Source organism: Sciurus vulgaris (genome assembly GCF_902686455.1).
Source record: "Sciurus vulgaris genome assembly, chromosome: 5".
In the NCBI taxonomy this organism is placed as follows: domain Eukaryota; kingdom Metazoa; phylum Chordata; class Mammalia; order Rodentia; family Sciuridae; genus Sciurus; species Sciurus vulgaris.
Window position 1 is genome coordinate 112,552,721 of NC_136465.1, and position 24,816 is coordinate 112,577,536.

At 36.9% G+C, this 24,816-nt stretch overlaps 2 protein-coding genes across 10 annotated transcripts in view; one reads left to right on the forward strand and one right to left on the reverse strand.

The window, feature by feature from the left end:
* The window catches only part of AQP6 (aquaporin 6), a 39,338-nt gene extending 18,568 nt beyond the window's left edge, over positions 1-20,770 (forward strand). The window contains exon 6 of the mRNA XM_079139761.1: positions 20,665-20,770. The gene's annotated coding sequence lies outside the window, so the exon portion shown is untranslated. The remainder of the gene's footprint in view (positions 1-20,664) is intronic.
* The window catches only part of RACGAP1 (Rac GTPase activating protein 1), a 29,833-nt gene that overhangs the window by 1,504 nt on the left and 3,513 nt on the right, over positions 1-24,816 (reverse strand). For 2 of the 9 annotated variants that reach the window (XM_079139749.1, XM_079139747.1), the window contains exons 2-17: positions 20,685-20,773; positions 14,179-14,214; positions 13,653-13,855; positions 12,511-12,647; positions 11,470-11,539; positions 9,217-9,270; positions 8,475-8,555; positions 7,743-7,860; positions 6,873-7,003; positions 5,829-5,993; positions 4,183-4,278; positions 3,897-4,095; positions 2,498-2,603; positions 2,195-2,327; positions 1,909-2,044; positions 30-138 (exon numbers count right to left, since the gene is read on the reverse strand). In XM_079139749.1, coding sequence (XP_078995875.1) covers positions 30-138; positions 1,909-2,044; positions 2,195-2,327; positions 2,498-2,603; positions 3,897-4,095; positions 4,183-4,278; positions 5,829-5,993; positions 6,873-7,003; positions 7,743-7,860; positions 8,475-8,555; positions 9,217-9,270; positions 11,470-11,539; positions 12,511-12,647; positions 13,653-13,855; positions 14,179-14,214; positions 20,685-20,769 — 1,859 coding nt within the window. In that variant the 5' untranslated portion in view covers positions 20,770-20,773. Of the gene's footprint in view, positions 1-29; positions 139-1,908; positions 2,045-2,194; positions 2,328-2,497; positions 2,604-3,896; positions 4,096-4,182; positions 4,279-5,828; positions 5,994-6,872; positions 7,004-7,742; positions 7,861-8,474; positions 8,556-9,216; positions 9,271-11,469; positions 11,540-12,510; positions 12,648-13,652; positions 13,856-14,125; positions 14,215-19,098; positions 19,414-19,468; positions 19,491-20,684; positions 20,774-24,816 lie in introns of those variants that run through there. The other 7 variants (XM_079139751.1, XM_079139750.1, XM_079139748.1 and 4 more) reach the window with 6 other exon arrangements.

Genomic DNA, 24,816 nt, shown 5'->3' on the forward strand with positions numbered 1-24,816 from the left:
AATTTAATAAGAAGGCTAATTCTGCATACCTGGGAGTGTTCTTGGTGAGGGTAGAGCGGACTCTCTGGGATAGGGAGCTGGATGAAGGAGTCTTGAGAAGCTGGTGCTCAGGAGTAGTCACGGGCCCCAGTAAGCTCACTTCAAAGAGTTCAGACATATTTTTTAAATAGGGGGGAAAAAAGAAAGCACCCTTGAAGATGACCAGCTTTAAGCTGACTACCTTCTGAAGCACTTAAGAGCTAAGGTTAGGCACCAAGCAAAGTCCCACAGATCATTTTTGTCATCATTTTTGTAACATGCAGGTGTATCTTTTGAACTATACAGGCAACTATTCAGTAAATAGCTGGCATTCACTGCCTGATTTAGACCAATCTCAAACTCCAAACTTCACACATCAAACATCTGAACATTTGGTTTTTACTTATACTAGAAAAAACAATATGCTTTCTTTTTCTTTTTTAAGTTACAGATGGACACAATACCTTTATTTTACTTATTTATTTATATGTCATCCTGAGGATTGAACCCAGTGCCTCACATGTGCTAGGCAAGTGCTCTACCACTGAGCTACAACCCCAGCCCACAATATGCTTTCTTAAAAAGAAACTTGCAATAATGAAAAAAAATAGATATTCAATGCCACTGAGGTTGGAATGAAATCACCCTTTTCATACAAAACTGTTGATGTAAACATAAACTGGTAAAAGTCTTTAAGATATCAAGGTGGGAGCCAGGTGCAGCAGTGTAATGCCTGTAATTCCAGTGACTCAAGAGGCTGAGGCAGGAGGTTCAAGAGTTCAAAGCCAGCCTTAGCACCTCAGTGAGGCCGTAAGCAACTCAGTGAGACCCTGTCTCTAATAAAATATAAAAAATGGCTGGGGATGTGGCTCAGTGAAGCACCCCTGGGTTCAATCCAAGAAAAGAAAAAGAAATCAAGTTGGTAAAATATATCAAGAAACATAAATATGTTATCAAAACTTTTAATTCAGTGATTGCCATTCATGGGAATTTATCATTAGGGTATATGTATATAATGTTAGTTGCAACAAACATTATTTCTAGCCATGAAAAATAACATCAGTCCCTAACATAACATTTAAGTTGTTGGCCAGACTCAGTAACATAGAGAGGCCCTCAGAAACTTCTTGAGACCCTGTCTCAAAATTAAAAAGGGCTAGGAATGTGGCTGACTGGTGAACCACTCCTGGGTTAAATCCTTAAGACCCCCACCCCCCAAAAAAGAATAAAAGCATATAGTACTCACAATGTGCTCAGAAAATTCTCACAATATGATATGTGTATAGGAACAAATTGTCTCTAAGCTATTATATGTACATTAAAAATATATACCCAAAGCAGGCGTGGTGGCACACGCCTATAATACCAACAGCTTGAGAGGCTGAGGCAGGAGGATCCCAAGTTCAAAGCCAGCCTCAGCAATTTAGAAAGGTACTGAGCAACTCAGGGAGACCCTGTCTTTAGATAAAATATAACAAAAATTTTGGGGATGTTGCTCAATGGTTAAGCACCCCTGGTTCAATTCTCAATTACAACAACAAGAATTACATACAGATAGGAATACATGGAAAAGTAAACCAAAAAAAAAAAAAAAAAAAGATGGTACAAATTTTCCTTTAATGTTAGAATTTTTAATATAAATTTAATTAAAAAAAATTTGTTTAATCTGTCAATGGACCTTTACTTAATTAACTAATTTGTGGTGCTGAGAATTGAACCCAGTGCATCACACATGCTAGGCAAGTCCTCTATCACAAGCCACGACCCCAGCCCAAATTTAATTTTTTTGACTATGAATTTCAAACAGTTATAGCAAAAGAAAGGGAAGAGAGCACATGACCAAAACTAAAGAGAAGCAAGTCATTAATGTAACATAAATTGAGGCCTGACCTTTAATATCTGGTGTCTGTGGTGTTGAAAAGGCATTTGAGTTTTCAATAACATGCAGAGGATCAATGTTCTCTTGCTCCACCATCATAAACTGACTCCAGTATTCCAGGGGCAGTGAAAGCAGGCGCTCTACCACCTAGAAGTTACCAAATATATTTGTAAACTTCCAGAAGCTTAGGGCTTATTTCTCATTATCCTCTCATGTATCATTTTGCACAAGTTCATACATTTTATATGAACATACACACATAAACACACATCTGTAGTCACATACACCTGTGCCTACCTTGGGTTGACGCTTGATGTCCTGTAACATTGTCACTGGGTCAGGATTGGGCACAGCATGGGCAACAATTGTAGGACCAAAGACTTTAGCCAGATTGGCAACATCCATTTTAGTGTTTGGACTCTGAGCCACTCTAATCAAAAGAGTATTATGTTAGATGACTTGCTCTCCCACTTAAATGCAGACCAAAATATAAATTCTATAAGAAAACAATTCACCTCTCACACTCCCTCACACCCAACCCACATTATAATCTCCTTGGAAAATTCCCTAATTCCCAGAACAAGTTTCTGCTGTACTAACCTCTGCAAATGAATCATGAGGAAGGCTAATGTGTCCCTGTTGGCCTGGGGTAGTTCACCAACAGCCTGGTACATGGCAGCTATGCTGTTGTCTTCATCTGTGATTTCTATAAATGAAAAGAAAGCACCAAGAGGTCTAGACTTCTTTCCCTTGACAGCGGGCCTCCAGGTTATTGACCACAAAGTCTTGTCTATACAGTAAGCTTCTGAAACTTCTGATTAAGTTCATGACTCCATCAGACTCTTGTTTCATTAACAAGCAGGACACTGGCCAACAGCTCAATATTAGAAGCCAGAGCATTTTAAAAATCACCCTTGTAGTTAGGGAAAGTAGCTGGCAAGCCATGCTAGGAAAACAGACCTAAAACTGCAGTGATAACAATTACCAAGAAGGTACTCACTCATAAGACATATTTAAGGGCCTACTATGTATGTACCAGGTTATCCTCTAAGTGTTAAGGATAAAGCAAACAAAGTCCTTACCTCCTGGAAGACACATTCTAATGGAGGAGTTAGTCAAAGAGCAAATACATTTCAGATTGTGATACATATAGTAAAGATGTCAGGCAAGAAGTTAGAAAGTAATGGGACCTGTTACTTTAGACACAATATATTTGAAGAGAAATTTGAAAGAAACAAAGAAGCAAACCACACAATTTTCTGGGAAGTGGTCAAGGCTGAAACAACAACAAATGCAATGGACTCAAGGTGAGGAGTAAACTTGGTACATTCTAAGAAGTGCAAAAATTCAAACATCCAAAATGGTGTTGGACACAACTAAGAGCCAAACAATGGAGGTCTTTTGGGCTATGTTAAAGACTATGGACTAAGTGATGGGAAGCCAATGGAGGAAAATGAGGACAGAAGGGATATCATCTAACTTAAATTTTAAAAAGGACTACTCTAGCTCATGTTTAATAATGATCATACCATATCAGACAAGAGTAGAAACAGAACAATCAATTAGCAGGTTCTTATCATATTGCAGGGGAAGAGTATGGCAAAAGGCATAGGAGCACTTCTACTACCACTCCTGACATGTATCAACTTTAAGATATATTTACAACACTGCCTAAAGATTTAACAATAGATTAGATGTGGGATGTAAGGAAAAGGAATCAAAAGGTGGTTCCAACTTCTAAAGGACAATCTGAAACTTGAACAAAAAATAAAAATGACAAAGGCAAAACAAAGAACAACCCAAAAAAACTATTAATACCCTACACAGTTTAGAAAGGAAGAAGGGACAGTCATAGGGGATATGTACTTAGTTATTCAAACTGTATGAGTACCCACTAGGATCAGGCACTGTCCTAGATTGAGGATAAAGCAGTAAAAAAAAAAGTAAAAAATTCTAGTTCTGGTGGAACTCACATTCAAGTATTAAGATCTGCAATTACCTGCTGCTTCCATAAAGGCTTTGTTTAGCCTAAAGGTTAGAAGGGGTTCTTTGAGGTTTCGAAGGAAGTCTTTTAGAAGGCTACAGATGGCATGGATATCATCCACTTTGCTGAGAAGGGGTACGGTTTTCACTCTGAGGAATTTCTCTTTCAGTTCTTTTACTGTCCGATCACAGCCTGAGATCCTATACAATCCTGTCTATTATTAAGATGAAAATCTTATGTGAGAACCTCCTAATTATTAACACAAACAACAAATTCACCCTGTCCTAGGGTTCACTCTTACCTCAGTTAGACCTCTCTGCTCAATTTCATTTACACAGTGGACAATAATGGAGGGGATCATTGGAGAAGTTTGGGACACAAAATCAGCCAGCATTCCCTGGAAAACAGCTTCCGATTATTATTTACACCATTTAGACAAACAGAGGACTACGCATTAAGAACCACTTCTAAACTAATGCTGAAGCTGGGACACATGTCAGCTATTAAATTCCTTTTCTCAAAAACAAATATTAAAACAGATTCTCAGTTATTTTTTCTGCCTCCACACTAAGAATGATTTATGATCATATATACCATACTCCTGCATGAACAAGTAGTAAGACCACCAGCTATGACTGCCTCCTCTTCTCAGGGGCAATATTGAGATTATAGTATGGTCTTATTATTTTGAAAAAGAAAATCTTTTTACATTTTAATTATTCTCAAAATTATTTAACATACTTCACAGTTGATCATGACATAAACCACTGTATAGGAGAGAATTCCATGATTATAGAAAATTCATAAAAAATTTTTATGCACTGATAAAAACTACTAAGATAAGAGAAAAATAACAATTTGACTTTCTGGGAGTGGGTAGCATTATAGTTATTTTGTTTTAATTCTTACTAATATTGTTATACAATCAGTAATTTCTTAATTGATTTCTAAATAATTTACTGGTAAAAGCTGGGAGGAGGTGATAAGAGAATTGATAAATCAAGAATGGACTTAAGGGCTGGGGCTGTAGATCAGTGGTGGAGCGCTCACCTAGCATGTGTGAGGCCCTGGATTCAATCCTCAGCATCATGTAAAAATAAAATAAAGGTATTGTGGCCACCTACAACTAAAACGAACAAACAAGAAAAGCATGGACTTGAGGTGCTGGGCACAGTGGCACATGCCTATAATCCCAATGGCTTGGGAGGCTGAGGCAGGAGGATTGCAAATTTAAAGCCTCAGCAACTTAGCAAGGTCCTAAGCAACTCAGTGAGACCATGTCTCTAAATAAAATAGAAAAAAGGACTGGGGATGTGGTTCACTGGTGAAGCACCTCTGGGTTCAATCCCGAGCACCAAAAATTTAAAAAATGAAAAATGGAACTGAGTTAATAATCATGGAAGATAAATGATAGGAACCAGTAGTTATATTAATCTTCATACCTTTTTATTTTTTTATTTGTTAGTACTGGGGAATGAATCCAGGAGCAATTTACCACTGAGCTACTTTCCTGGTCCTTTTTATTTATTTATTTTTTAATTTTGAGACAGGTTTTTTGCTAAGTTGTTAGAGCCTAAGTTGCTGAGGCTGGCCTTAAACTTGTGATCCTCCTGCCTCAGGTCCGAGTCACTGGGATAACAGGCATATGCCACTGCACCCAGCACTAATCTGTATACTTTTGTTTACATCTGAAATTTTCCAGAATAGGACAGGATGGAAGGGAAGCAGAAAGTAAGGAAGGGAAGGGAAGAAAAAAGGAGAGGGAGTAAAGGAAGAGTAGTAGAGGGGAGGGAAGAGGAGTTTGTTTTAGAAAGGTTATTAAACAGACAAACCCAAATAAGGACTTTGCTACAAGTTAACATTTTACAATTTCTATCCATTGTTCATGAATGGAAATGTATTTGACATTAAGTCTTTGAAAGGCTAAAGAAGCCACAAGAGTCACACCTCTCCAATCTTGACAGGTGTTCCTATCAGAGTAGGAATGCAGGGAAGAGGACAGCGATCCCGACATTCTGGATGAGAAACCACACGACAGTCTCGACACTTCAGAGACAGCTTGCCAAATTTTATCCGTTTCCCACACGGAACACAGGATTCAGGTTTAATAACCTGAGGATAAAACAGAACAAAAAGAACAGAGTAGTTATAAATTACAAAATTATCATCATCATCAACCAATATCTATTGAACACTTAGTATATACCAAACAACCCTCCAAGGTCCTTATACACATTTTTTATGTAATTAAAAAAAATCCAATAAAGCAGGTTTGTTTTTCTTCATTTTAAGATAAGCAAACAGAGGCAAAAGGAGGTTAAGTTACTTGCCTGAAGCTATCCACCTGGAAGACAGCATGTATAATAGTGGAAAGAACTTCTCTCTTGACAAGCTGTCAGAAAACCTGGATGCTAAATCTGCCACTGTATGTGGCTCAAACAAGTCAATTAACTCCTCTGAGCCTTGGTTGGTTTGCTTGGATTTTTATACCAAATGGTATAAAGTTAAAACATTTTGAAAACCTGCTGGGTATGGTGGCACATGTCTGTAACCTCAGACTCAGGAGGCTAAGACAGGAGATTGCAAGTTGGAGGCCAGTCTCAGCAATCTAGTGAAGCCCTAAGTAATTTAGTAAGAACCTATCCCAAAAAATAAAAAGAACTGGGGATACAGCTCAGTGGTAAAGCACCCCTGGGTTCAATCCCTCAAACAGAAAAAGATGCCATATTCAAATGCAAAATTTAAGCATGTATTACTAAAAAGTACAATTATTTCTGACAAGTTGTTTTCTTTAATACAAACCTCCATAACCAGGAGATATGTTTTCTTTAATACAAACCTCCATAACCCTGGAGATTGAGATTGGAAAGAGGAAAGGAATTTGACATTTAACTTTATAACACTAAAGTGTTTACACTTATTCCAGTACATATTATTTTTTCCATTAAAATATTGAATGCCTGAAAGAAAATGAAGCAATCACAGATCTACCGTCTTAGAGACAAAGTCATGCAGGCGCATCCCTCCATTACTCTGTGGTGTGCCTGAACTATCATTCTCAGTTCTTGGCTCCAGCGGTCTACTGTTCAGGGTGGAGTCACTGTTCCAAGGTTGTAAAGTACCTAGAAAACAAGCAACTTTAAGCTTTATCTTAAGAATTTTGTTCCTTTTGAATTTTAGCCTCATTTTTAATTTAAATGATAAACAGTAATCTGTAACCATAACCAAAAGGGAATCCCAACAGCTATGCAAAAAAACAAAAATAAAAGTTTCAAGAAAAACTAAATTACATACTAGTGGCATAGACAAGGATAGCAACCTGAAAGTAAAGCATGACACAAACATATCTTTGATCCTCAGTAGACAGTGAAGAGAAACTACCCACTACAACCAACCCCTGTCTCAGGGGGTTCTAAACAATCTACTCTTTCAAGATCAGTAGAGTACAGAGGTATGGGAACAGGAGGAAGGAGGAAGAAAGGAAAAGGGGAAGTGCTGGGACTGAATTAGAGAAAATTATATTCCATGCTTATATAATTATAACAAAATGAATCCTAATATTATGCATAACCAAAATGAACTAATAAAAAAATAAAAAAGTAACCAACTCTCTCAAATTTTTACCAGTTGTTTTAGAGATTTGGGGTAAGGGTGAGGTATTGGGGATTGAATCCAACAGCACTCTACCACTGAGCTACAATCCCAGCCTTTTCTTTAAATTGTTTTTAAGTTGCTGAGGTGGGCTTTAACTTGGAATACTCCTGCCTCAGCTTCTCAAGTTGCTGGGATTACAGGTGTGCACCACCATGTGTGGCAGTTACCAGTGGTTTTAGTAGGCAATTTAGTCACAAACCAACAGACCTGTTTTCCTTCGGCTCCTCATCAAATATGGCACAGTTTCAATAGTGGACACAGCTTCAATGGGCCCACCATCATTGGGAACAGTTACTGTAGTCTTTGCAACTATGGATTCATTCCCCTGCAACAAAAGTAACAGGAATACATAAAGATTCTAACTTTCTCTCCACTGAAGTTGAAATTTCATACATCAAAATATAAATATCAGGGGCTGGGGAGATAGCTCAGTCGGTAGAGTGCTTGCCTTATAAGCACAAGACCCTGGGTTTGATCCCCAGCACCCAAAAAAAAAAAAAAAAAAAAATATACATATATATATATATATATAAATATCAGTCAGAAGAATAAGTGTGTGTGTGTATGTATGTATCCACATATATGCAAGCAACAAAGAATTACAGCTGACAATTATTTACTTAATCAGAGTAATTACACTCATGGAGAATAAGGATCTTATCACATAGAAAAACTCTCATCAAGTACCTCTCAAAATAACAATGTAATGTTGACTACAGTGTTTCAGTGCTCAGGGCTACTAATCTGTGGTTATGTTCAAGACCACAGTTCTCTCTCTCTTTTTTTAGTATATTTTTAGATGTTGATGGACCCTTTATTTATTCATTTGTTTATATGTGGTGCTGAGAATCAAACTCAGTGCCTCACACATGCTAGGCAAGCACTCTATCACTGAGTCACAACCCCAGCCCCTAGACCACAGTTCTTTACTCTTCTTACCTGGTCTACTGTGGAGCCAATGGAACGAGTTTTCTTTACAGGACCAGGGGGTCCATCAACAAACTGTCGGCTATTGGAGCGCTAGAGATGGGGCAAAGACCAAAAACTTTAGGGCCACGTACATCTGAAGCACAGAAGATAAAATTATTCTATCAAACAAATGGATGTAAGTCCTAAGGCCTGGGGCTACAATAAATAACAATATGCTCTCTCTCACTGCCCAATTCAAATACAAATTGTACATTTTTGTACAAATACAAAAATGCCCTCAGTGCCCTAGAAAAAAGGAACAAGCTTTGGAGAAATTTAGATGATAGTGCCAGAAAAAGTAGAGCTGTAATCCTATCTAAGTACATGAAGTCTTTGGAAACACATTAGGTACCCTAAACAAGCACACATAGATAGATCTCTATATCCCATTATACACACATTTCATCCAAAGCTTATATTACAGCACAAAAGTCTCGCATAAAAATTCTTATGACAACTCAAAACAAACTTAAGTATTTCCATTTCTACTGTATGAGATGCAGCCCAGACCAGTGAATAGGACAGAATCCTATCCTGACTCATTTCCTTGAAGACTATCAATACCAGCCCTACAGGATGAATTCATCAATAATATGTGTCTCACAATGATTAGAGCAAGTATCGGGAATGCAGTACCAAGGCAAAATTTCTAGAAAAAACTCTTCAGTTTTACTTCATTAAACAAAACAAAACAAAACAAAAAAATACCTACCCTTTTTTCCCTCTTCTTCAGTTTGAAATTCTTCACCATAGAAGAATCCCAATCCTGTTGACAATTACACTGTATTAATTTATTTCTTTGGTTAGGGCTCTCCTAAAGCCATTCAAATAAATTTACAGAGAACTTTCAAGGCTTCTTGCCTAACTTATATTTGGAGTAGAGAGGGAAGGGAAGATCTCCAGTGTTGTAGCTATAGAGCTATATAGTACATTAACATGTTGTCTATCAACAATGGAAGCTGTTTTAATAAAATCAGGAATCAATACCACAGAGGCAAGAAAAGGTTAAAGAATCAACTTCTGTCGTGATTATTTCCAGTGCCTGGTCCTTTATTTCTCATTATTTTTGTAATTAGTTTTAGAACTTACAGAATGCTAGGCAGTATACTGATGATGTTAGGTATGATTCTTTGCCTTAAGGTATTGCTACTGTCTCATCAGATGTTCTGTATAATCCTGTTACTTAAAAAGTTCGAATTTAGTTTTACCTCTCTCAGTTATCCCTCTTAGCTCCCCCACCCCACCTTGCAACAAAAAGAAGTTTACCCTGAAGAATTGTATTTTACTGTGGTCTAGTTTCAATACCTTGTTCTAACCATGTGCATTTGTTTAATTTTTTTTTTTTAATATTTTTAGTTGTAGATGGACACAATACCTTTGTTTGTTTAGTTTTTTTATGTGGTGCTGGGGATCAAACCCAGTACCTCACATGTGCTAGGCTCTACCACAGAGCTACAATCCCAGCCCTCCTTTTAGTTTTCTACCAGTGATTTCTTTATTCCTGATTGTCCCTGAAAGCATAGTGTCTAAAACAGTCACATGTAGCAAATAGTATCTAGGCTAAATAAATTCAACTTCCTCAATTCATACTCAAGTAATTTAGCTTCTGGTTGTTTGATTCAGTTTCAGTTATAAGAAATAGCATAACACAGATATAGCTCAAAAATCAGCTGCTATTGTTTTTATTTTATAGCCAAGACCTATTGTATATATATCATTCCTTTTTTCAGAAAGGGGTTGCCTAGTATTTACATCCACAAAATGGTCATTTTTCACCTCTCATCAAACACTGAATTTGGAGACAAAACTCCTAGCCACGTAATAGGTATTTGTCACTATTTTGCTAAGGCAGAAAATCAACAGTTAATAACTTTATCTGATTTATTCTTTGGTTTGCTAAGTTTCTGCCAGTAACAAAAAAGATACACCAATCAATGAACTACCTGTCTCCTAAATAACAAAGAATAGAATATTAGGAGATGATCTTTTATGCAGAAACACCATCAAAAAGTAAGAGAAGAATGCTGCCTCATAAAAGCAGAGTAACAAAGAGTTTAAACGTTATCCATTGATCAAAGCACTATACAATATCTAGAAATTCTCATCACATTCTTCTTGGCTGAAGTTCTAGCACTTCAGCTTCAATCTTTTTTAGCGGTGGGTGGGGACAGTACTAGGGATTGAACCTAGAGGACTCTTACCACTGGGTCACACCTCTATCTCTTTATTTTATTTTAAGGCAAGTACTCACTAAATTGGTGAGGTTGGCCTCAAACTTGTGACCTTCCTGCTTCAGCCTCCCATGTAGCTGGGACTGCAGATGTGTCACCAACCTTGGTTTCCTTCTAATTGCAAAGTATGGTTAGCTTTCCTCTAGAAAACTAATTCAGAAATAAGGTACTCGTCAGTTGGGTGCAGTGGCATATGCCTGTAATCCCAGTTACCAAAGAGGCTGAAGGTGAAGGATTCTAAGTGGCCAGCACAGACAACTTCTTAGTGAGCCCTGTCTCAAAATTTAAAAAATAAATAAATGAATAAAAGGGTAGGGACATAGCTCAGTGGTAGAACACCCCTGGATTCAATCCCCAGTATACAAAAAAAGAAAAAGAAAGAAGACACCAATGTGTTAGCTCCAAGAACAGCATATAAACCCTGCCTAGATACAGCCTTGTAAAGTTTTTATTGTTACCTGGGGTTTTAATAAGTCAAGATATCATAGTACATGCAACTCACAGAGATCCTTTAAATAAACTCAAACTCATTCCAAATCTTGAATTCTACATTTTCACTTCTAGAAACTAAATATATAGGTAAGACAGCCTCTTACAACTTGTAAATTGCTAGCTCAGAATCTATAACATATCAATTAATAAAGCAGTAATAAAGGGTGTCCAGGAGAGATGTTCCTCTGGGAGCAAGGTTAAGAAAAGTAAATAATTATCATCTGAGATTAAATGTTTATTACCAGTGATTCATCAGTTTTGTCAAAGCTGATATCTGATAAAATGGAACCAGATTCATCAATGGTTGACAGTCTAGAGAAACAGAACAATACAGTGTTAGACATACAAGACTGTGGAAAGTAAAACCCACCAACATTCAGAACAAGTCCCACTGGTCAGGTAACATGAGCAAGTTCATTGCATTTCTTCTCTAAGGACACAAATACAAGTTCAAACCCTAGCTTTGATGGCTGCTTTTTATGTTTTCATGGGGAATGTGTGCATAAATACAGGTGTATCATAGTTGCTTTTTCAGCAGAGGGCTTATAACAGCAGGTGAAAATTATAGCCAGGGCTATGGGTGCTGCTATTCCCTGCTGAGTCTATACTATAGGTTACTAACAAAAATCACAAGGCAAAAGAGTAGAAGTTTCATTTGATGGCAATTGTGGCTGCTTTCTACAAGACAATACTACCAAGCATTGGCTTTTTAAGAAATTAAGTCCATATATCTTCTTAGTTATAAAGATTCCCCATAAAACAACCAAGCAACAAAACAAACAGCTCTAAGAATGCTGACCTTTCCCTACTTATTGTATTGGGATGTTCAATTTGAAACTTGGCTAAGACTATTTTAAATAGTGATACTGTGAAACAAAATTATTGGCTAGTATTGGGCTCATAGCAGCCTTTCTAAACCAGAAAAGCCACAAGAGCTCTCTGGAGAGTAAACACTGAAAGTATTGCTGAACTGCCACTTTCACCTTTAGGTTTCTTAGCAATGTGCAGGATTAGTTATTGATGTGCAATTTAGCACTAACATCAAAATTTTATCCCTGGTGAAACAATATCCTAAGGAGAGATTTAAAAAAAAAAAAAAAAGAAAGAAAAAGAAAGAAAAAAAACAGATCCCTGTACCTTTATTACCTACCACCCTTCCCCCAGTCTTTTTCTGCTTTCTTCAGCACACATTTCAGAAGCAGTGTATTTAAGAGTTCAGATAACAGGAACTTCTGACAGCTGGGTTGCTTGTGATCAGATAACAACAGATGCAGTTCCCCCACCTTTTGTTCCCAGCATTGCCACTGGATGGTTGGCCTCTGTTGAGAAAAGCCAAAGCTGATTTTTGCTCCTCGCTTAGTTGAATGCTACCAGATGTGTCACACATGAGCATCTCTCGAATCAGCTGAATCTGTCGTTCCTACAGACCAAAGCAGGGTAAAACATCATATCTAGCCAGGGAAGAAGGCTTCACCTCAAATTTATGGAATAGGCAGACCAGAAGACATTAAAATACAGCATTATGCAAATGGACCTTCAGGAAGGCAGCTACACCAATAGCATATTAATTCACATCAAGCCCAGATTGTGGCTCTGATTTCTGACTGTTAAAATGAACTCCATCTAGAATAGTGGGGTTTCTGCTATAAGACTTTCCGATCAAACTGCTAATCCAAGAGGAAAGTAATGCAAAATGAAAGTCCCAAAATAGCAAAAACACTTTTGTGTCATTTTATCAGGAAAACTATTGACTTCTTCTAAGGATCAAAGCAGTCACCCACCTTTCTAAATGGTGGAGCAAAATGCATTAAAACGGATACAAAGCTGTAATGCACTGGAACCAGACAATTTGAGTTTACTGAGGCATCTAACACTGAACTAAGATGGATTAGTCCCTCCAAGAAAAGGCTTTCCTTTGCACCATGACCCACCCTGGCACATCAAAATGATAGTGTTTTATGTCAGTCACATTGCTCAACTGGTTGACTACATCTAGCCCTTTACCCTAAATTAGACAGCAGTGAAGAAGGAAAGAGTTCAAATTTCCTTGCCTGTATCAATGACAAAGGACCACTATTCACATAAGGAACAGTGGGTAGCACTTACAATAAACAATGTGGGATGCCAATAACTTGTGACAGATCAAGAACACTAGAATGTCCCTGCATTCCCCCTAATTTTAACTCTAAGTGCTCATTTGTAATCTGTCATTGAGTAATAGCTTCAAGTCTAAGGGATAAAAAAATTTTTAATTTCATGAGCCATAGGCTACAATTTCAGTTCCAATCACAAGAAGATGTCAAAGGACAGGTCACTTTCAGTTCTTTAACATGGAGGAAACTTGGTATCTTTGGCAAGTGAAAACATTCTTAAAATACTGCTTCCCCTGAACCACCACTGTTCAAGCATAGAAAACAATACACACCAGTTTTTCACAGTCAGCCTCAGCTCGCTGTCTCCGTTTAATCTCTACATCCACTTGATTTCGTGCATGCTTTAGCTTAACATCCAGAGCACTACGCTCAGTCTCTGCTTTCATCAAAAGATCCTTGTATTTCCCCAGCTCATGGTCTGTTCTCTGCCATTTCTTCCGGAAATCCTCAAAGTCCTTTGCCAATTGGATGAATTCTGAGGAAAGATAAAAACTTGAATAATTCAAGTATCAAGCAGAATTTACTGCTCAAATAAATGGGTCCTATGGTTAGCTTAACTATAAATATGTAATTAAGGGACCAACTGAACTATGGGCTAACCCAGCTGAAAATAACCAGAAGCAGATCCTGGATATGTTTATTACTATAGATGAGAGCTTTGTGGGGAACAATTCCTGATCAATAGGCCACTTACTTTTGGCTTAGCCAGTGGCATCTGCTATAGAATATGTAACTCATTATTCACCTGGCTCCAGATGTAACACCAACACTGAACAGAAGGCAATCAAAGGGGGATACCTTTGGGGCAGCTGTCACACACCAGGACAGTTACAGCTATAAAACAAAAACAGTCTCCTTCACAGTCACGCATTGCTGCGTCAGAGACACTAAACAGCAAATTCAAATGTAACTGCTGTAATATGCTCCAGTAGATGTAGATTAATATTATAGATGTCTAGGCCTGCGATTCCATTCAGCTATATAATTATACAAATATTGATTTGAAAGTAAAGAGCCAATTTGCTTTTGCTGTTTAACACTGCCTGGAGGTTATGTAAACATTCTAGTTGGAAAAACAGAAGAGAAGATCATAAAAAGTTCTTAAAAAGTCACTAAGAGCAAAATGTGGACTATCCTCAAATGTCTGCAAAGAGGACTGAGGTCGTGATTCAGTGGCAGAGCACTTGCCTGGGTGTGTGAGGCACTGGGTTTGATTCTCAGCACCAAATTAAATAAATAAATAAATATTTAAAAAAAAAAAAAAAAAAAAAAAAAAAAAAGAGTCTGCAAGACAGCATCACTTCCAAGTTAGCAACTCAAGCAAGATAACCCTCATGGCATTCATTCTTATCACCTGGTATTGGTGAAGACAGTCCTACGATGTATTTGCTTTACAATTTTTTAAAAATTTATAACTTATTTATTTATTTTTATGTGGTGCTAAGGATTGAACCCAGTGCCTCACATGTGTGAGGCAAGCACTCTACCACTGAGCTACAGCCCCAGCCCGTCTTACAATTTTCTGGTTAACATCAATCTATCTAGAAGCATCACTCTCCATCAACATCATGAGGAAGGTTCCAAGGTATATATCTACTGCTGGTCAAATTAACACAGTTTACAGTTGAAACTAGGTCACTAAATCAAAGCTAACCCATTCTGAGGCAGTAAGGGCACTTTTTCTATTTAAACTTAACCTGAGAGTATAAAAACAATATAGCATCCTTTTATAACTTGACAATTTCAAAACTTACAAATTAGGATACCAAATCATTCTAAAGAAACCAAGTCATTAAGGAAACCTTAGGTTTTGGCAAATAACAAATTTTAGCAAAATAGGATTTATGACCTAGTTATCACAATGTAAATAGCAAGGATTAAAAATTAAGTTTTACCATGCAAATAGTTTTAAATAACATGCTGGTTTAGCAAACGGTCAGAAACATTACTGGTTTTTAAAAGTCATATATATATCCCTCTGTAAATTTATTTCAACATTATAGATTCACAAGTAACAATTTTTAAACAATTTCTTACTTGGCCATGCTGACTGACAATTTGTCAATCATGACACTCACATTAGTGCATTTCTGTGATGTATATAATATTTCAATTTCAAGAAATAAATTTTTAACCTCATAATCAAATTTTTTTTAGCTCTACACTGTGGTCCATTACATAGTATTTCTAAATATGGTGATATATATATACAATTAAATATTTACAAAACTGAAAATCAATTTGATAATGAAAAATCACCATGCAACCTCATTTTTGCTAGTTTGTTCTTTAGGATATTTCTCTCTCTCTCTCTCTCTCTCTCTCTCTCTCTCTCTTTCTCTCTCTCTCTCTCTTTTTTTAGTGGCACTGAGAATTGAATATGTAGGTGCTCTACCATGGAGCAACAGCCCCAGACTTCTTCGTTTTTAAAGGTCTGAGTTGCTGAGATTGGCCTCAAACTTGTGATCTTCCTGCTTCAGCCTCCAAAGTAGCTGGGATTACAGGTATACATGACTCACTTGGCTTCTGCTGACTTTTCTGGGGGAGAGGGAAGTACTGGGGATTGAACAAAGGAGTGCTTTACCATTGAGTTACTTCCCTAATCTATTTTATTTTTTGAGACAGGGCCTCACTAAAATGCTGAGATTCACTAAGCTGCTGAGGTTGGCCTGGAACTTGCAATCTTTCTGCCTCAGCCTCCCAAGTCGCTGGGATTAAAGTCATGTGCCACTGCACCCAGCTTCCTTTTGACATTCATAAAGAGCAGGGACCTTGTGTTTCTTCTGCTCTTTTATCTCCAGTGCTTACACTCTGCCTAACACATAGTAGGCACTTAAATATTTGTTGCATGAGTGAATAAAGAATTGCTATTCAAATCAAATCTAAACTCCAGGCATCCAAGTTCATCTTACCAATCTAATCAAACTTACCTCCTACACTACACAATATTCTCCCTCACTAACCCGGTCTGTCCCTACCCCCAAAACGCATATTTACTTCTGTCCTCTACGGGCAAGTTTTTGGTACTCCAAATGGAATACCCTGCCTACTCTTCTTTATATACCCATTTTTCAAATCCCATCTGCTCTGTGAACCCTTTCCTAGTTTGCTCCATATTAAGTTGTTCTAGACTTCCCAAAAGAATTTACTGGTATTTGTACTATCTGCTATTTCATTAGGGAAAAAAAACACCTAAGTTTCCTGTGGTTGGCACACTCCCCTGGCTTGCTCTCTTATTATTAGTTTTTTGTTTGTTTTTTTAGCAATACTGGGGGTTGAACCTGGTGGCTGTCACACTGGCTCTCCCACAGAGCTACTTATTATTTTTTATTTTGTGACAGGATTTCACTAAGTTGCCTCAAACTTGAGATTCTTCTGTCTTGGGTTCTAGAGTTGCTGGGATTACAGGCCTGGGCCACAGCACCCAGCTATTCACCCATGTTCATTGTACAAAAAAATGGGATTCATAGTGATGAGCTCCTATTGTGTGTATAACACACTTTAATCATATCTGCCCTTTATCTATTGTTTCCTCCTCTCTGTCATCTATGGGTGATCAGGTCCACTCATAAAGTGTTAATTCTTAACAACCAGATCTAGGTCAGGCATGGTGGCATATGTCTGAAATCCCAACAGCTCAGGAGGCTGAGATAGGAGAACTGCAGGTTCAAAGCCAGTCTCAACAACTTATCAAGGCTGTAAGGAACCTAGCAAGACAATGTCTCAAAATAAAAAAATTGGGCTGGGGAGATAGCTCAGCTGGTAGAGTGCTTGCCTTGCAAGCACAAGACCCTGAGCTCGATCCCCGGTACCACAAAAAAATAAATAAATAAAATTTAAAAAATAAAAAAATTTTTTAAAGGGCTGGGGATGTGGCTCAGTGATTAAGCACCCTTGGGTTCAATTCCTGGTACCAAAAAACAAAAAGACAATCAGATCTATCTCAGATTTCTCCTCCACCCAAAATGTGTATTGCCTTGTGGATTTTCTGACTTGGGATGCTTTTAATGTGAAAGATTAAAAAATAATAACAAAAAAAAACATGGAATCAAAAAAAAAAAGAAAAAAACTCCTGCCTCTGAAACTAAAATATCATAATTTTTTTTTTTTTTCCTGGTACCGGGAATTGAACTCAGGGGCACTCAACCACTGAGCCACATCCCCAGTCCTAATTTGTATTTTATTTAGAGACAGGGTCTCACTGAGTTGCTCAGCATCTCAAAGTTGCTGAGGCTGGCTTTGAACTCGTGAGCCTCCTCCCTCAGCCTTCTGAGCCACTAGGATTACAGGCATGCATCACCATGCCCAGCACCATAATTTTCTTGATGACAAGCACCATATCACATTTACCTCATCATGTATAATGTATAATTACTATTATACATAGTATAGCACAAATCTACTATGTCACTGGCACATAGTAGGTATCTACTAAATATTAAGATATACCTATTCTTTTTTTTTTAATTTTTTTAATCATAGATAGACATTATACCTTTTTTTAATTTATTTATATGTGGTGCTGAGAATTGAATCCAGTGCCTCACACTTGCTAGGCATGTGCTCTACCACTGAGCTACAACCCCAGCCCCAAGATATACCTATTCTTAATTTATACACCAATGATATCAAAAATGTTCAGGAAACTTATAACAAAATAAAAATAGAAGATAAAAAAACATGTAGATTGGGTAAAACAAAGATAATAAAATATGTAGACTATTAAGTTATTTATTGGAATATTAACTTTCATTCTTAGTTTTCAATAACCTTGGGTTTAGTTTTTAGAAAAATTGGACAAAAAAAAGAGAGAAAGTAAAGAAATTGTGAAGAAAGGCAAAAATAAGGAGTCAAGGCATATGTGGCCATGGGGGGAATTCCTGGGATCTAAGAACAGGACAGATACTGGGGTGTTTGCACAAAGATTTTAGAGCCTAGAAAACACTGAATTACTTTAGTTTCTCAAAAGCCAACACTGCAAATTATAAATCAGCGGCGGGGGAGCCGGGGTTGGGGGGGTGGCGCAAAATGTTCTTCTATTATAAAATAGAAATAAATAGGAAAATGGAAATTTGCTTGTTTGTTTGGTTTTGGCATGATCACTTCCAAAAATATTTTCACAACTAGTGCATCAATGTATCCCCAAATTCTCACAGCACTCCCAAAACAAAGATAAAGATATTTAAAATTCCTGTTATAGCTAGAGAAACAGAGAAATAATAGTTTAAAGCCAGCACTAGTTTCCAAGACACTAAACCTCAAATTCTTTCCTCTAACCCCACATCCTATCTGTTGTCTCTTCCTACAGGTCTTATCATCACAATCTCTTCGACACATTTTCCCTTGTTTCCATCTTTCCAAACACCATCCCAGTCAGGATTGGAATTTCTCTTATTGCTTCTTTCCTGAGCTATGGCAACTGTCTCCTTTCTACTAGTCCCCCAGCCTCCACCTCTGATGTAGTCTATACCTCTGCCAGGGTAAATCTTACTAAAGCACAATTCTGATTATGCTACCACACCTTACTCTGATTCTCCTCAAATCCTCCTGCCTCCACCAAGGCTATTGCCTGACCTGAAATGTCCTCATTCATCTCTGCCTGTGAGGATCCTACCACTTATCTAAGGTTCAATTCAAACCCTACTTTTCTCCATGAAGCCATTTAGTTGTCCCTTTCCCTCAACTCAACATATGCTGGAAGATGTGATAGGTTCTCACAAAATATTTGCTGAATGAACTTGGGTTTTAAGATCTCTTATTTCATATCTGCTCCACTAGACTTCAAAGTAATCCATCTTCTGAGATGATGTGACCTCAAAAGAGAAGTCTGATTAGTATGCCATTGTGGTTACTGAGCTGATACCAGATGACAGGGTCATGCAGCAGCTATTAGAGAGAGAAAATAGAATATTGTTCTGAGAGGCCTGTGAGTGGAAAAGAGCTATTAAAAGCATCAATCAATTTAAATAAAATATTGCATGGAATAAGCAAGATGCTGTACTAAGTACTATGGAGATAAAGAAAAGTTCAAGACACAGTTCTTGCATTACTTTCATACCAATAAGGCTGACTTGAGAGCAATACTTACTAAACTGGCAATTACTGAAAATCTGAAAGAGGAGAAGATGGCAACACAATAAGAAGCTGGCAGAGAATGATTTCCTTATATTACATACACCAAAGCCATTAGCCCCATTTTCCTTTCTTGCTTATTAACTTCCCAGACTATTCCCTCTATCAACACCTACTTTTTTTGGTCTTTTTGGAAATACTGGGATTGAACCTCAGGGTCACTCTACCAGTGAGCTCTATCCCCAACCCTTTTTATTTTGAGAAGGATCTAAGTTACTGAGGCTGGCCTTGAACTTGTTATCCTCCTGCCTCCTGGATCTCTGGGATTATAGGTGTGTACCTCATAGCTGGCTAATACCTCCTTTTTCTTTCCAGGTCTCCACCCTATCTCAATCCTTCATTACTATACATTAAACATACAGAGTAGGTAAAAGTAAGTGACAAGTTTCTCCTTCAAAAAGAAGTTAAGACTTTTTTTTTCTCAACTGAAAATGTTTTATAGAACAGAAAAAGGTCAGGATAAAAAATATAGACAAGGGGCTGGGGTCCGTGGCTCGGTGGTAGAGAACTTGCCTAGCATGTGTGAGGCACTGGGTTGGATTCTCAGCTCCACATATAAATAAAATGAATAAAATAAAGGTCTAACATTTAAAATTTTTTTTTAAATATAAGGAAAAAAGCAATATCCTTGGAAATCCAAATTTTTCTCAGTTCATACAAAAATGAAATTTGCAACTAATGCCAACAATTCAGTGGAAAGAGAACCTTGATAATGAAAAAAGTCTGGATAAAATCCATTTAAGAGCAAATATGAAACCATGTGTGGTGATACACACCTGTAATCCCAGCAACTAGGGCAGCTACAGCAAGAGGACCACAAGTTCAAGGCCTGCCTAGCAACTTAGTGAGACCCACCTCAAAATAAATTTTAAAAGGGCTGGGGATATAGCTCAGTGGTAAAGCACCCCTGGGTTCAATCCCCAGTACCCCCCCCCCAAAGAAAAAAGAGCAACTGTAGAAAAAATTTTAGTGCCCATTTGGAATGAGTGCCCATTAACCTTTGATCATGGATAAGTGACTATCACTTTCTTTTTAGATAATCCAAATAAAGAGCAACTTTAAGACCGGAACATTCTTCAGTTTTGTAGAAAACCAAATTTGAAGTGTTTTTTTTTGTTTTGTTTTTTTGTTTTTTTTTTCCTTTTTGCACAGATCAGCTCAGAATGACTTACGGAGTTCATTTCCTTCACTGAGAATCTCCACCCGGCGCACAAGCTGCTCAAACAGATTCCGCAAATTCAGCATTGTAGTATCCATCTTTCTGCCAAGAAATCAAATATACATTAGGGGTCCTGCCTTCTTCCCTTGACAAAAGATGCAATAGCAATCCAGTACAGCTATCAGTAACCAACATCTGGACTCTTAACATTTGCAGCTACCATTTTAAGAATCTCAAACCACCACCCATGTTTCGTGTGATCTTTATTATAAAAACAAAGTTGGAATGTTTAAGACTCATTTGAAAACTAGAAAATCTTTTCAGACTTCTAAAGATAACATCTCCTCTCATGCCTAACTTGCCTAACATTGTAATCATTCTGGTGCTAAGAAGGAGGAAATTAGGAGCAAGTAGCTCAGTTGATTACAAGATGTCCAAGTTCAAACTGTAGTTCTTTAGTCAAACCTACTGACTAATATAAGTTTTGCTACTTACTTCTTCTGAAAGTTGAAGTCCCAGAATGTAACTTTAAAGGTTTATTTTTTTATTACATTTTTAGCTAATGCCCTGTTGCAACTGCCTTTCAAAACACAGGACTTGGTCAGCACATTTTCTACCAATGGCATAGATGACGTCACACGAGTGATTAAGTGGGGAAATTGCCAGCTCAGCAGCACAAGAATTATTTCTGTAATACAGGATTCTCTGCTGGACTGTGTGCAGGAACTATGTCTAATAAATTTATACTAAGTATAGGCAAAGGATTATGTTGTACCATATTCTGGCATCAGAGAGACAATACACCACCTTCACAGTTAGAAGGGCAAAGGAAAAATCATTTGTTACTGTGTTCTATATAGTGAATTTCAGCTTCTTATTTCCCCCCAAAGACCTGCTGATATTACATTAAAAATGCAGTCCTTGCAGGCAGTTCTGTTCTAAATAGACTTCAACTGGGAACATTTTGAGGAAATAAGATCTTCATTTTGCAGTCAAGAAAGACACACATTTACTGGATGTCATGAAAATTATCAAGAAATGAAATAAGTCAAATATGATTTGAAAAGCAAATGTCCTCAAAAATAATATTAAAAGACTCCTCGTATGTTTCTCTAACCAACCCTTAACATTCTAGTCTAGGCTATTATTTCATGTATCTAAATAAAATTTTTTAGAGTTTTTTAAATTAATGTTTAGAGATTTTGTAATTTTTGTAAGATTGTGCCATAAGTTATAAGGGCAAGAAAGGGAAAAAAAAAAAAAAAAAAAAAGGAAAAACAGCCCACAAAGGACAAAGGAATAGAAACATAAGGTATTTTCTATTAAACATTGCAGATGTATTAACTTATACTCGTGTGACAATTGCTCTAATAGCAAAAAAAAAAAAAAAAAAAAGACTTTGAATTCCAGTCTTGGATGCAATATATACCTGAATCAGGGCTGAAAACCAAGATCTTCAAATGGCAACGTTATCTGTTCTAAGCTACATAATCACAGCAAACTGCTAAGCAACCGGACCAACAAATTTATTACAAAGATCTTTCTCTAAAATAAGAAAAAAAACCTAAAAGAATAGCATTAAAGCTGGCAGGAAGAGATCTGGAAGTCATGAAGATGTTCATAGACTTAACAAAAATAAGCAAACAAGACCAAGTACTACTGGACAGAAGCAGGGCAGGGCATTCAGTAGTTAATTCAAATGATGATTTCCTTTGGCTCCCAGTATAAATGGAAGACTCTAAGCATTAGTTTTAATATAGGGTACTGATTTCTTTCATCAATACTTGTCAATTATCCTAAAATTTTTAAACAGTAAACTTCTTTCCAAGAACACAGAAAAGGAAATTTTCATGATGCAACTAACATACTGAAAACTGGCTTAAAAATTGAGTTTTTAATGTTTTAAATGATAATAACATGATTTTTTTTATCCCCTCTGATTTGAATGTTTGTGTCCCTCCAAAATTCATGTGATAGTATTAAGAGATGATTAGAATGTGAATGGAATTAGTGCTCTTATAAAAAGGCTTAAAAGAACTTGTTTGACTCACCCTTCTGCCATGTGAGTACACAGCAAAGCACCGTCTTGGAAGCAGAAAGCAAGTCTTTACCAGAAAAAGAACCTACTAGTACCTTGCTTTTGAGGAATAAATTTCTATTATTTACAAATTATCTACTCTTAAGATATTTTGTTATAGAAGCAGGAACAGACTGAGGCAAGCCTCTTAAAAAAAAAAAAAAAAATCCTCACATTTTCTCAAGTTTCTTTAGTCCATTATTCTCTAGGTTCTTTGTGCATACTCCCTGGAGTGAGGTGGTCTCTTGAACACAAACATGGATGGGCATAGTGGTGCAAGCCTATAATCCCATGACTCGAGGCTGAGGCAGGAGGATTGCAAGTTGGAGACCAGCCTCAGGACTTTAGCAAGACACTGTATCAAACTAAAAAATAAAAAAAATTTTAAAGAAAAGAATGGAGCGCCTGGGGGTAGCTTAGTGGTAGAGCACCACTGGGTTCAATTCAGGAAGGAAGAAAAGAAACACAAACCTGATTCCTGAAAATAATTCAACACATTGAGAATCTACATGGGGAACATCTCACCACAGTAACTGGTATACATACAACAAGGGCAATAAACATTAGTCTACTAAATGATGCCTAGGAACAGTACCGATGAGGTAGTTATTTAACTAAATTCCTAAGGCTGTATTATAAACAACAAAGAGGCAATCCTTAACTGTCAGATATTCATAGTCTACATATTTAGAGTTTTAAAAATAGTCTGATTATCACTTTTTGTTTTTCCCTCAACACCAGACATCCCATAAAGTTCAATCTTCCAAACACTCAAACTTATCAAATATTCCACCTTAACTATTACATTGTTATCCTATCCTACAGACTTCCAAGCTTGACCTCCCTATTTTTATCATTCTCCCAGAAGCTAGCTTTCAAACTTCAGAAATGCCTTTGGTTCCTCCCTTTCCTATAAGCACATATCAACTCCTATAGCCTTTTCCCTTATTTATGTATTATACCCACCCCCTCACCACTCGCAGGTTGTAATCCTTCACTTCAACTGATCTCACTGCCTCAAGTAACATTCCTGCCACCAGTCTTTCCCCTACCGCTTTGCTCAATTGCCACTCAGACACACATACCTTGCACTTCAATTTAATTTTATCATATGCTTCTGTCTTGTATCCCACGTAGACTCTAAATTTGAAGGCTGAAACCTTATATTTGACACTACTGTATTACACACACAAGTATTTAACATGATGCTTACACACAACAAACATAATTGATAAATGGAAGTCAGAGAATACACACACACTCATGATACCTCTGTCAAAAGAATTTCCATTCTACCTCAACATTATTGTATAACATACATTAAAACAAAAATAGGCGTAGGGTAGAAATCCTGGGATAAAGCTTTAGCTCCTCTATCAAAAGCATAAACTTTGGTAAACTGCTTAAATTCTGAGACTAATCTATAAAGTGAAAACAACAGTATTTGTCCTAATTATCTCACATAAAATTATAAATTAATATAGATAAAAATGTTATAATGCATAAATTGAACTTTACTATCAAAATATAAAGTATATATTTATATGAAAGTATGAAGTGGGTATTTTGTTTTGAGTCTCATGCCTGTTAATTATATCCTAGAACAGTGATTCCCAAATCTAATATTTTTTTCTAGACTATCTCCACATAAGAATATCACTAAATTCAGAATTTTACACTGTTTTTTAAAATAGTGCTATATATTTAGGGAGAAAAAAATCAGTATTTACTAGGTACATTTGAAGTGATTTGGGCACCAAAACTGACACTTCACATATATATTTTAAGTGAATCTAATTAACTTCAATTTAAGACAAACACAACTTAGGTTTAAAGACCTTAAAACACTAATAAATGCTAAGCTCACAATGAAACCCCAGTGTAAGTCCAAAATCTATGTTCTGGGAGAGGAATAGGAAGAACAGTAGAATTAAGTAGACATAATTTTCCTAGTCTTGTATTTGAATACATGACCAGGGTTACTCTGCATCGTGTACAACCACAAGAATAGGATCCTAATTAGAATAAGTTATATTCTATGTATGTATAATATGCCAAAATATATTCT